General features: G+C 47.6%; 1 protein-coding gene across 4 annotated transcripts; it reads right to left on the bottom strand.

Moving 5' to 3' along the window:
- Positions 1-577: 577 nt before the first annotated feature.
- LOC115768172 (spectrin beta chain) lies at positions 578-12,581 on the bottom strand. Of its 4 annotated transcripts, none has more exons than XM_030712670.1 (9): positions 12,450-12,580; positions 8,670-9,231; positions 2,319-7,905; positions 2,060-2,256; positions 1,814-1,982; positions 1,440-1,490; positions 1,168-1,274; positions 881-1,047; positions 578-817 (listed from the first exon to the last, which is right to left on the bottom strand). In XM_030712670.1, the coding sequence occupies exons 2-9, from the start codon at positions 9,129-9,131 to the stop codon at positions 631-633; spliced, it is 6,927 nt and encodes a 2,308-aa protein (XP_030568530.1). In that variant the 5' UTR covers positions 9,132-9,231; positions 12,450-12,580; the 3' UTR covers positions 578-630. The 4 variants fall into 4 exon arrangements, with proteins under 4 accessions (XP_030568530.1, XP_030568532.1, XP_030568533.1 ...); XM_030712672.1 differs by having other exon boundaries at positions 1,440-1,481; XM_030712673.1 differs by lacking the exon at positions 1,440-1,490 and having other exon boundaries at positions 12,450-12,579.
- Positions 12,582-12,679: the final 98 nt, after the last annotated feature.

The following is a 12,679-nucleotide window of genomic DNA, read 5'->3' as shown; positions in this document are numbered from 1 at the left end:
TTAAAAAAAAAAACCAGGTCAAATCTTCTAATAATAACTGCACATATATTACTTTTCTGGGGCTGTGGCTTATGTGACCTGCCATTTGGCATTTTCTGCTATGGCCTTTGCTTATGATGACCTCGAGCAGTGCCCCTGCCATTGTTAAATCAACCACCCCAATTGTGACAATTGGTACAGTGAAGCCAACTTTTATGCAACCGCCCAATTCCCAAACCCAAAAATAGACCGAATTTTTGTTCAATGCAACAACAACAATTTGTGTGTACTTTAGAGGAATAATTCGTTTATTTATCGAATACATTGAAATGCATACACGAGTTGTTCTCAATTTTTGTGTTTTTTTTGTTTGTTTTTTTTTTGTTTTTTTAAATTTATATTACTTTGTATTTGTTTAAATAAATAAGATACATACGTTTAATCAATAATAGCAGTATTTATCGTGCAAATTTGATAAGCATAATAATTGTTTACGTTTACGTTTTGCTTGTTTCTTTTGCAAGATTTTTATGAAATAATTATGCATTAAATATATGAAAAAAATATATGTATTTTTGTTGTTTGTTGTTTGTTTTTGTTGTTATCTTTCATTTTGTTTTGTTTTAATTAGCTGCTCTTATATATTTGCATTTACTTTTTCTTTAAAGTAAAAAACGATCTGCGCTTTGGTTCGTCCTTTTGCGAAGTAGCCGGCAAGGTCTGGGATCTGCTCGCCGCCACAGCCGCCGAATCGCTCTGGGCCTTCAAAGCGGATACCCACTGTGACATCTCGTTGTCATCGTGGGCCTGCAGCAAGAACTCAGCTCCGCTGGCCAATCTGTGCACATACATTTGTTAATAAATATTTACTAATGTTTAAATATGATTTTGGGGGACTCACTTGACTCGCAGCACATGCTTCTTCTTGGTGTAATCACTGGCAATTTCGATGGCAGCGCCCTGCAGATCGTAGCTGGGCTCGCCGCGGAAGGTCAATTCGGGATTACTCTTGTAACCCTTGTGATCTTTGAAGAACGAAACGCGTCCGCTTCGTGCAGCCATATAAACCTGACAATTAAAAACAATTTAAATAAAAAACGAAAAACCTTGGAGAATTGTTCAAATTCACAAATCGCTGAAACTGAGACCTAGCTCGGAAAACCTCATGAAAAGATTTTATGAACTTACCTTATCCCAAGATCTGTTGGAGGCCTTCTTGGTGGCCGACTCCCATTCATGCTTTCGTGTCACATAACCCTCCTGACCATCTCCAGCAGCTGGTGTGGCGCCACGCTCTACAGAAAAGAACTCGATCAGTTGACGGCACTCGACAAATATATCAATATCTATATCTATATAAATCTTGTGTATATATGAATTGGTGTAGATTGTAAATACAGTTAGTTGGAGTGATAGATAGTTGGGTGTAGTCCTTGGGCTAATTAAGCAGGAGCTTGTACCTGTTTGGGTCTCGACAACGCGCTCAATGTCTTCGGCTGTGTCTGCAGCGGCTGAGTTAAACATTTGATTCGGAGTTGAGTTGAGTTTGGTTAGTTGATTGGGTGGTTAATCCGACGTTATTGATAGCAAGCATGAGTGAATGAGATGGAATGTTCAGATATTTAGTTGGTTATGCACAAGACGATAACGTTAACGGGTTAGATCGACAGTTAGTTGCGGCTGGGTTAACCGCTTTTCAGATTAAATCTACGTGCTTAATATACATATATATATATATATACATATACATATATATGGGGGGAAGGGAATAATTAGAGAGAGAGAGAGCGAGGTGAGGTGAGATGCTGGTAATCCAAAGGGCAGCTAATCCTACCTGCTTCATCGTGGGCAATGCCCACATCAACATCATCACGACGCTCAGCCTCACGTTTGGCCAACTCGGCCGCCTCGGATGCGGCCTTAGCCTCCTGTTCCTCCTTGATGCGCTGCCGTTCGGCCTCCTCCGCCTGCTCCTGGCGCCGTTTCATTTCCTTAAGCTCAAACTAGTTGAGATAGAGAGGAAGTACGCATTATGAGTATTTGTTTCAATGGATAAGTAGGAGAAGCTGCGTTCACTTACGGTTGTCAAACGCTCAAGTGCGCTGAAGCGCTCCTCTTGTGCGGCGGCCGACTTCTCGAATGCCTCGTGCTTCTTGATCAGATTCTCGACCTCGTCAATTGTGTGTCCCAGCTCGGAGGAGAGCAGATACGGCTCCTGGGCAATAAGCCAAGCCTCGGCAACGGCAGCATCTCGGGCAAACTGATACACCTCCAGAACTGCAAGAACAAGACAAATGCACTTTAAATCAAGTTGGGTGTAAAGAAAGTGCGTAACATACTCAGCTGTAGGTTCTCCCAGCGCTCCTCCCAGCGCAGAAGTAGCGCATTGCGACTGTTGTTCAGCTGCTTGAGGCGATCCTTGATGTCCGCGGAAGCGTAATGATTGCGCGTGAGCAGCTCCTTGCCAAGGGATATGCACGCCGAGAAGTTATCCTCGCGCGTATCGATCTCGGCCTTTAGACTCTGATGGTTGTTCATTAGCAGCTCGACGCCGGATACGTCGCGCGGCTTCTCGGACGTGTTCATCTGTCGCACCAGATCCTCCATCCAGATGGTGAGTATGCGCACCATATTGAAGAAACGGAACAGATCGCCGGTATCGGCCAGCTTCTGTTTGCGTGCATCGCACATGGCCTGCAGATTGTCCCAGGCATGCAGAACCTCCTGTTCCCGATTCGTAATCTCCTTGGCCTTGTCGCCGGCATAGGCGTCCTGCAGCTTGGCGGACTCCTCCTGGATTTGCTGCACCTGCGAGTACAGTGTCGTCAGATCCTGCTGGAAATTGTAGTGCTTGCGCTGCAGCGTCGAAACGGAGCCGGCATCGCGGCCCAGCTCATCGGAGACGCCGTGCTGCTTCTCGAGTATGCGTCCCAACACATCCTTGCAGTCATGGAAGAATTTGTGCAGTTCACGTGAAGCGGCCAGCATTTGGGTGCGCGTCTCGATCAGCTCGAGCAGATCCTGCCACGACTCGTTCAGATTGTCCTTCCACTCGGCAATGGTCGCCGAGTCCGAGTGTCCGGCCTGTATCAGATTGTCCGCAATCCCGTTAACCTTGGCCACACGTTCGCCACCGACGGCCTCGGTGTCGCGTGCAAACTCATTGAAGCGCTCCGATAGCAGCGTAACATGATCGTAGTCCTGGCCCAGCTCCTGGGATCCGGCGACCACCTCACGATCGGTGATCCATTGCTCCAGATCGTCCACCTCGCGGCTGAGCATGAACAGCTGCAGCGCCTCGTTCAAACGAGCGCGTCGCTCACCGGCCAGATCCTTGAGTCCGGCATACAGCTTGTCCAGCTGGGATTGCTTGACGGCGACAGCATCGCCGTTGGATACATCATCGCTGCTGAACTGACGCGCCACCTCGCCCAGCTGGCGTATGGTGTTCGCATAGTCCTCGACCGATTGCTCTAGATTCTCGTGCTTCTTCATTAGATTCTGGGCGCTTATCTCATCCTTGCCGCGATCCTCGACCATCATGTACAGCTCCTGTTCGCTCATCCACGACTCGGCCTCCTGTGCGTCGAAGAAATACTGTTGCACCTTCTCCGATTCGAGCAGATGCCGCTTGCGATTCTCGATGGCATCCTTTAGCTCCTGCCACTTGGCAGTCAGATCGCTGATCAGCGCCTCGAACTTCTTGGCATCCTCGTGACCCTCGTCGATCAGTTTGCGTCCGTTGTTGCAGATGGCATTGATGCGCGGCTCATGGTTGTCGATTTCGGTGGCCAGCGATTGGTTCTTCTTCTTGAGGACATGCACATTGAACAGCGAGTTGCCGTAATCTGTGGAATTGGCCACCGGCAGCTTCTCATCGATCCAGAGCTTCTCATCCTCGACATCGCGACAGAACTGGAAGGCCTCCTTCTTCTTCTCCAGCTGCTTTTGGCGCTCCAACAACGGTGCCTTGATCTTCTCGAAACGCTCCAAAACGGCCGTCTTCTTAACGACAATCGGTTCGATCTTCTCCTCGGGCACCGTCTTCTGCAGATATTCCGTCTGCTTGTCAATCTCCTCCACCTGGCGGGCCTTGACGGCCATCTGGGTCTGGATGACCTGTTGCTTTTGCATGAGTATATTGACAGAGGTCAAATCGTTGGCTGTGTCACCGCTGACGATCTGCTTCTCCAGATCGGTAATGTAGGAGTCGATATCGTCGCAGGTCTGCTGGACGAGCACCTCGCGATTGGCGTCGAAGAGCAGGGCGCCCTTCTCCTTGGTATGGACCTCAAGGTCGTCGAACTGTTTGGCCAGTTCCTTGAGTTTGGGCTCGATGACATCCTTGAATTCGGGCTTCTCCTTGGACAACTCCTGGGCAGACTTTTCGGCCTCGTACAGGCGCTCCTTGTTGGCAGCGATTTCCGCCTCGAAGGCCTGATGCCTGGTCCACTTGGAGTGTATGGTCTTGGCGCTGCGATAGGTCTCATCCTGTGATGTCACATACTTCTCCTGCACCCATTCGGCCAGCTCTTCCAGATCCTGCAGGAATTCGTGCAGCTTCACCTGGTTCTTTAGCTTCTCGTGCTGATCCAGCGCACGCTGGCGATTATCATCCCGACGTCCGGTTATGTTCTCGGCCCGCTTACCAATCTTGTCCGCATCGAAGTGCTCCTTCTCCACCAAGGTGTCGGCCACCTGGAGCAACGTATTGATCTTGTCATCGTTGGCCTCCATGGTGGTGAGGAAGGCTTCGTGTCGTTTCAGCTGATTCTCGGCCTGCTCCAGATTAACCGGTGTATCGTCCTTGCTGAGGAAATGCTCCTGCTGGCTGAGCAGCACCTCGGTCTGGCGTGCATCCCGATTGAACAGCTGCTGATCCAAGCTCTGCGACAACAGCACCTGACGATTCTCCCACATCTGATGCAGCTCCTCCCAGCCGTCCTTGAGGGCATTGAGGCGCTCGCGCAGGAACATGTACTGCGGATCCTCGGAGGTGTTGCCCTCGGTGGTCAAACGTTCGCCGTACTCCATCATAGACTTATAGTCCTCGGTATAGTTGTCGATCTCCTCGCGTATGGACTGATGCTGGTTAAGCAGCTTCTCGGCCTCAGGCAGCGATGTGGGCGTATCCTCGGAGGCGACATCCGTTTGGGTCTTGGTCAGCCAAGTCTGGAAGTGATCGAGATCGCGCAGGAAACGATGCAAATCGCCAGCCTCTTCCAACTTGGAGTCGCGCTCTTTTAGCATCTGTGTCAACTGCTCCCAGATCAGTTCGATTTGTGCGATCCTTTCGCGGATTAGCTGCGCCTCCTCCGGATGCTCCACCTCAATGCTGTCCGCCTCGCGTCCCAAGCTCGACAGTTTCGCCTGTATGGCGGCCAGATCGCGATCCATGCCGCTAAGGCGACGCTGCAGTGTCATCACACCGGTCAGATCCATCTCCAAGCTGTCCGTTTCGGTGAGGATGCGCTTCTTGTCCTCAATCCACGAGATCGTTTCGCGGCACTCAATGTAGAAGGTTTGGACACCATGCGCCGACTTGAGGTCATCCATTTTGGCCTCGGCCTTTTCGCGCAGCGTCGACCATTCCTGGTTCAGATGATTCTGCCGGTCGAGTATCTCATCCGAATTCGGATGCTCGACGTGCAGTAGCTGACGGGCGAGCTGATTGACAACGGCCACACGGGAGGCATTGGCATTCATCTCCTTGTCGAAGCCCTCGAAGCGATGCTTCATGATCTCCACATCCTCGATGTCCTTGCCGGGCACCATGGTATCCAACATTTTGGTCTTCTCCTTGATCCATTGCTCGACGCCGTCCGCCTCGGACATCAGCTTGTAGAGGCTGAGCGCGTCGAGGAGACGCTGCTTGCGCAGCTTGGCCAGCTCGGTGAGCTCCTTGTAGCGTGTATCGATCGCCTCCAGACGCTTGTCCACATTCGCCTTTTCGGGGTCGTTGAGCTTGAGGGTCTCGGCCTGCTTGTGCAGGGCATCGATGACCTCGGCATAGTTCTTCAGCTCGTCGGCGACATCCTTGTGCTTCTTGAGCAGCGACTGGACATTGGCCTCGTCGCGACCAACATCCTCGCTGGAGACAATGCGCAGCGTGTCCAGCATCCAATTGTCCACGTCGTCGGCATCGGCGAACAGCTGGAAATACTCGACGGCGTTCTCCAGACGCTGGCGTCGATACTTTGTCAAGTCGAGCAGATGATCCCACTTGGACAAGATCTCCTTGAGGCGATCCTTGATGCGATCGGCGCCAAAGTGACCCTCGGTAATGAGCTCGGCTCCAACCTTCGCCACATTCTGCAGCTGGGGATCGTGCGATGTGATCTCCGACTCGAGCGCCTTGTGCTTGCTCAGCAACAGATTGACCGTGGTCAGATCGTGACCGATCTCGTCGGTGGAGACGATTTGCTCCTTCTCCTTGATCCAGTTCTCCTCGTCGGCGGTGTCCCAATAGAATTGCCACAGCTTGCGGCTCTCCTCGAGGCGACTGCGCCGCTCGACGGCCAGACGCACCAGCTCCGCGTAGGCATCCTCCAGCTGCTGGACGCGACTGACAATGATCTCGGGATCGCACGGCTTGTACGATTCGGGATCGTCGCTGAGGAACTTCTGTGAGTTCTGTACAACGACCTTGACGCGCTCGCCCAAAATATTGATGTCGGCCTCGACCAGCGAGTGCTTCTGGAGCAGATCCTCGACACCCATCAGATGTTTGCCATAGTCATCGGTCATCAGGAGCTGTTTGATCTCCTCCATGTTGTCCAGTATGTAGAGCATCTCCTGGAAGTTCTGCTGCAGCTGCAGCGAGATCTCCAAGCGCATGCGACGTGCGCGCAACAGCTCCAACAGATACGTCCACAGGCGCATCACGTTGTCCTTACGCAGCAGGATGCGCTTCACGTCGTGATAGCGCTCCGACTCGAGTTCATCGCAAACGGCAACGACCGCCTGGACGCGCTCCTCGTACGCAAAGATGTCCGTCTCGATGGCTTCGTGCTTCTTGGCAGCCGCCTCAACGGCGGCCAGATCGAAGCCAAAGTTATCCTGGCTAACTAGACGCTGGTTCTCCGACAGCCAGGTCTCACGCATGGAGGCCTTGCGATCGAAACGCGCCGCCAACTGCTCCAGTTTCTCCTGACGGATGAGCTCTTCGCGCAGCGCCAGCTCACGCTCGTGCTCGGCCTTCTCGAGTCGCTCCCAGGCCTTGTTGATGTCCGATATCATTTTGCCCTCCTTGGGCGTATACGGTTTCTGGTTGTTGGCCCGCATCTTCGACTGGAGCGTAAAGAGCAGCACCTCCAGATTGCCCTTCTCCACAAACTTGGGCGGCTTCTCGATAGTGCGATAATTGGAGAACTGCGCCAGCTGACCCTGTACGCCGACCAGCGAGTTCTCGAATTCGCGCTCACCCAGCGACAGTATCGTCGTCTCGATCCACTTGAGCAGGTCGCTGGTGAAGTGCTCATAGTCGTGAATCATCTTGTCGTTCTCCATGGCAATGCCGACCACCTTGCCGATACGCTTGCCCTGGACCGTCTCCTGCTTCAGCTTGCTGAAGTAGTGATAGTACGTGACCACATACGTGATGATCGACTTCTCGTCAGGATGCTCGACGCAAACGTCTTCGGCATCCAGCAGCTTGGCCAGGCCCAGCTTGTCCTCGGCCACGTCGAATGCATTGTTCAGATTGTGTATGGCATTGGTCTTCGATAGCTTCTCGAATTGCACGAGGTCTGGACGGTGTTTGTGTATGATCGCATTGAAGGCCAATCCATCCCGCCACGAGGTCGTAAAGTTGCGCACGTTCACATTGTGATAGCCAGCGGTCTTCATCTGGCACCACAGCAGCAGCGCGTCCTTGGCCGACTTTGTCTCCTTGTTGTCCACCTCCTCGATGGTGATATCTTGTATCTGGGCAAAGCATGACACACAAAATGTTCACAATGGCATATCAAGATTAGGAACGAGATCGAGATCTGGATCAGGGCTACTTAAATCTACACTGAGAAAAAGTTTGCAGTCTTCCTACACGAATTTCAAGCTCTTTTACAGAATTATCTTCTGTTATCTTAAGCTTAACTCTGTCATGTTAGTTTACATATATTGTGGCTGTTAGCTAACATTGTCATGCTACATATTATCAAACTGCAATTGCTAATGCCTGTTATGTACATCAGATGTACATCAAAGTTGACAAAATGTACAAAAACTTTTCCTGTTATGTTTACTAAGCTTAAATCTGTTATATTAGTTTACATATATTGTGACTGTTATCTAAAAACTGTTAGCTTATATTGTCATGTTACATATTATCAAACTGCAATTGCCAATGCCTGTTATGTACATCAGATGTACCTCAAAGTTGACAAAAAATTACAAAAATCTTTTCTGTTATGTTAACTAAGCTTAACTCTGTTATGTTACTGTTATCTAAAAACTATTAACAAGCATTCTCATGTTAGATATTATCATTTGACGGATGTTATCTACATCAGATGTACATCAAAGTTGTCGTCATCTCTACGTGATGTTAGCTCAAATTAACTTTAACATTTACAGCTCTAGTTAACATTTTCATATGCTGTAAACGTTCACTCTTACTGTTAACCTTGACTGCAAACGCAATATGTTTTCTCTCAGCGCATGGAATTAACTTAGGAAGAAGCATAACGTACCTGGAAGCGCAAGATAATCGTCCAGATGAGGCCGAGATTGAGTGAGGCATTACCATCGACAATGTCGTGGGAGCCAATGTTCTCAAGATGGACGCGCTGTTCGCGCAGAAACTGAAGCGCCTTGTCGACATTCTCCAGGCAGTGTATGCGCATCTTGCCCTTGGTGGGCTTGGGCAGGCGTTCGCCGGATAGCACCTCCAGCAGCTTAATTAAATGCTTGCCATCGCGCATATCCACATAGAGATCGGCGATGCGACAATTGACCCGGCATAGATGCGAATTCACCCACTTGGTGAAGGTCTTCTTCTGTACGCTCTCGCGCTCCTCGGCCAGCGCCTTGATGCGCGACCTCTCGAACAGGCGCGAACTGGAATTGCCGCCATCGTATTCGTATTCATCGATATATTCGTTGCCTGGACCCTGGCTGGGATCCCATCGAACAATTGAAATGTCCGTCGTCATTTTGTCAGCTCTCTTGTAAATTGTCCACAATTCCTTTCACCGCAAAGAATTCAATTTTGTATCCCCCAATTCCGAACCGAAAATAAACCTCAAACAATAACTGCAAAAAATAGTTAGGCAAACGGAAGAATAATAAGAAAAATTAATTTCATTTTTCAGTTCAACATATTTAATTTTTTTTTTTATATTAATTTTAGAATTAGAAGTGGGCTTTGTCCGAGTGTTTATCTTTTTTAGGGTAGGTTTTGTAGATATTATAATATTATATTTTTTATGATATTTTATTAATTAATATTGCAGCAAATACTAGACACATATACCCCATATATAGATTATATAATCTCGATATTCTCGTATTTCCTATACATATCGAGTTTTCTATATTTTTCTAAAATGCATGTGTATAGTGTATCTACAAGTCGGTCACTCCCGACTGGCGCTTTTTTTTTGTTATATTTCAGATGTGGTTCATGATAAACTTTTCTGTATAAATCTCTCATAAATATTTATTCACGCCTGGGTGGGCGGTTTTCACTAAGCTTTTCTCTCACCCCCTACCCCCCACCCCTCCCCCCTTGCGTTCTGGTGATGATTCATTAGACACAATGGCGTCACATTGAGTGGCACGCGGGTCGCCTGGGTCAACTGGCCAACAAGTCAGATCACAATTGTCGCTCACTGTGTGAGTGTGTGTGTATGTGTGTGTGTGTGTGCGTCTATTCATTATTTTGGCTTTATAGTTAACGCGATTACATCACGCCCCATCCGTAGTGCGATTCTCGTTCCGATTCTGATTCCCATTTAAAAAGTGTGACAGATTGTGGGCGGCAACATTGGGTTGGGGAACGGGAACGGGGGGAACAAGGGAAGCACTGATTTAAATCGCTAGCTGGTGAAATTGCAGGAAATTCAATTCACAAGCTATCGGAATGACCGAAAAGCAGGTACATATGTATGTGTGTGTTCTCTCTCTCTCTCTCTGTGTGTGTGTGTGTGGTTTTTATCTCTATACCAATGGGAACCGCACGCACACTAACAAAACACTAACTAAACAGCTATGCAGCCATGTCTATTGTGACCTTTATTCCAAGCTCTGCAGGTCATTCCCTTCACGCTACACACACACACACACACACACACACACACACACACACACACACACACACACACACACACACACACACACGTCTGCACTTGGAGCAATTATGTTTTTTTTTTTACACATAGCACTTAAAAATTGCACTGGTAACTGTTTTTGTTTTTGCGGCGGTTGCCTTGCTGATTTAATTTGCGCTCTCAGTGGGCATGAGCTAATTTTGCAACAACAATCTATTAACAATAAAAACAAAAAACAAAAAAAACAATAGAATTTAGCACACATCTTTATTTAAGCACATACATATGCATGAGCGCATAACACACATTCTCATTCACGCGGCTCTATTATCTATTACGTAATATTTTGCTGATTATAACGAAAACGAAGCTTAAAACTCGCCGCCGACAGGCGACGGAGATGAACGAATAAGAGAGAGCGCCGCACAACGAAAACAGAGCGAACACAACAACAGTAACACCAACGCAACACAAACAAACAAACAAACAGGCGGCACACGCACACAAAGAGAGCGCGTGAGCGTAAAATGGAAAATAGTGAGCGTAGCGAAGAGAGCTAATGAGACCAAACAACCGCTGCGGGGGGGGTGGAGTGCGGTGGCCGAACCGTATTCAGCAAAAGCCCAGTTAAAATGGGGTAGGTTTTGAACTCAGCTCGGGCAGCTTTGCAATTATGATTGCATACACGCAATACACAAATAGTATGTACATGTGTGCGTGTGTGTGTGTTTGTGTATGTTGATCTTGCTGGAAGTGAGTTCATCACATTGATTTGATTAGCGGGCGAGAGGCGCGGTTTTTTTTTCTTGTAGGGCGTTGGAGTTGTGCAATTGCCGACGTCGTTCAATTCAATTAACGAGGGCAGCTCAATGGATGCCATCAGCGCAGTGAAAACTTCACAAATTGTAATTGCATGCATGGCCTTTTGGTTTTTATGTTTGGAAAACCTGTTTTCGAACAGCGCTAATGTAATTTTCTTTTGTTTTTACTATGAGGCTTCTCCAACTCACAAGCAGACACGCACATATGCGTACACACATGTACACATACAGCAGTACGTGCTTATTATTATTACCTTACAACTGTACAATTTGAATTATGGCCGTTGATTTGTCATTTTGTTTCTTATGGAAGTCGAGAGCGGCGTTTTTTTAGGAAGGTGGGCCAAACCTCAACACTCAGCACACACACACACACACAAGCGCGCACGCACGTACACACGCAAAGCATATATGGACAAGTGCAGCACAGTTTTTCGTTCTGTTTTCCACCCATTCCATGTATCGATAAACAACTTCAAATTCAACTCGTGACCTCTTGGAAGGATTTCCTATTTTTACATGGGTCGTGTGTGTGTATGGGTGTGTGCGTGTGCACGTAACTGTATTTCGAAGTGCATTTCGCTGTCAGTATGCGTGTGAATGAGTAAAAAAATAGCTAAGCAACAAAAGGGAGTAAGAGATAGATATTATGCGCCTGTGTGTGTGTATTAGTGTATGATTAAAAACATTTCTTTATATGTATATGTATATCTCGATTAAATTTTCGCTTTTATCGCACTTTTTATTCAGCTCTGACGCAAATCTAACTCAATTTTGTTTTTTCATGTCGCCGCTTTAATTAAAACTAATTTTTCTAAATTTCATACTCTTGTTTTGATTCGAGTTTGTTCAAATACTCGTTTACACGCACAACATAGGCGCACTGAACAGTTTACGCACACACACACGACTCTGCACTACGCTCTCACATCGCACAGACTAAACGAAGTGAACAAAAAAAAAACACACACACACAGACACCGAATGATGTCATCAACGCCAGCAGCGAACGTACTGTGACTGCGACGGCGACTGCGATAGACGGGGGCAGGCAATTTTAATCGATGATGTTTTTATTATGTATATACGTGTATGCTCACGTATGTATGTATATAGATATAAGTAGGTTCGATCATGTATCCATGCATACATATATATATGGATAATATATCAGTTATTTAATAGCGCCTAAAGTAACACTGTGGTCAACTGTGGCCCACATTCTCTACTTTGAGATACTTTTTCACTCCTCACTTCTGCTGCTTCTTGTCACTGGGAATTAGGCACTCGGCACTGGGCACTGGGGCGTTGGTCTATTTTTCCGACATTTGATTTTTCATTTAGCGCCTATTTGCACTGCACTGTGGCAACTTTCACTTACCTACTCGGCAAACTTGCTGTTCAATTTTCCCTAATTGATTCATAAAATACACAATTCATATAGATGCTTCACGATATATTTATTTTTATTCACATTTATTCTTTGCGGTCGAACTTCACTTGCGAGTAAAAAAAAAAGTGACTGCTGAATACGGAATGGAAATTGTGTGTATCAGTGAAACGAAAACATCGAAACATCGATACATCGATCGGCCGCACAACACAAACACT

This window comes from Drosophila novamexicana, unplaced genomic scaffold, assembly GCF_003285875.2.
Source record: "Drosophila novamexicana strain 15010-1031.04,08,12 unplaced genomic scaffold, DnovRS2.1 tig00001692-arrow-arrow-pilon, whole genome shotgun sequence".
Classification (NCBI taxonomy): domain Eukaryota; kingdom Metazoa; phylum Arthropoda; class Insecta; order Diptera; family Drosophilidae; genus Drosophila; species Drosophila novamexicana.
The sequence above is the reverse complement of the archived record's forward strand: the minus strand, read 5'-3'. Positions and strand labels throughout refer to the sequence as shown.

Bases quoted from the DNA above. Each gene is read 5' to 3' on its own strand.
- LOC115768172 (XM_030712670.1), bottom strand. From the start codon at position 9,131: ATGACGACGGACATTTCAATTGTTCGATGGGATCCCAGCCAGGGTCCA. The intron at 1,983-2,059 runs GTAAGTGAACGC...TATCTCAACTAG, and splicing joins CACTTGAGCGTTTGACAACC to TTTGAGCTTAAGGAAATGAA. The intron at 1,048-1,167 runs GTAAGTTCATAA...TTTAATTGTCAG, and splicing joins CCAACAGATCTTGGGATAAG to GTTTATATGGCTGCACGAAG.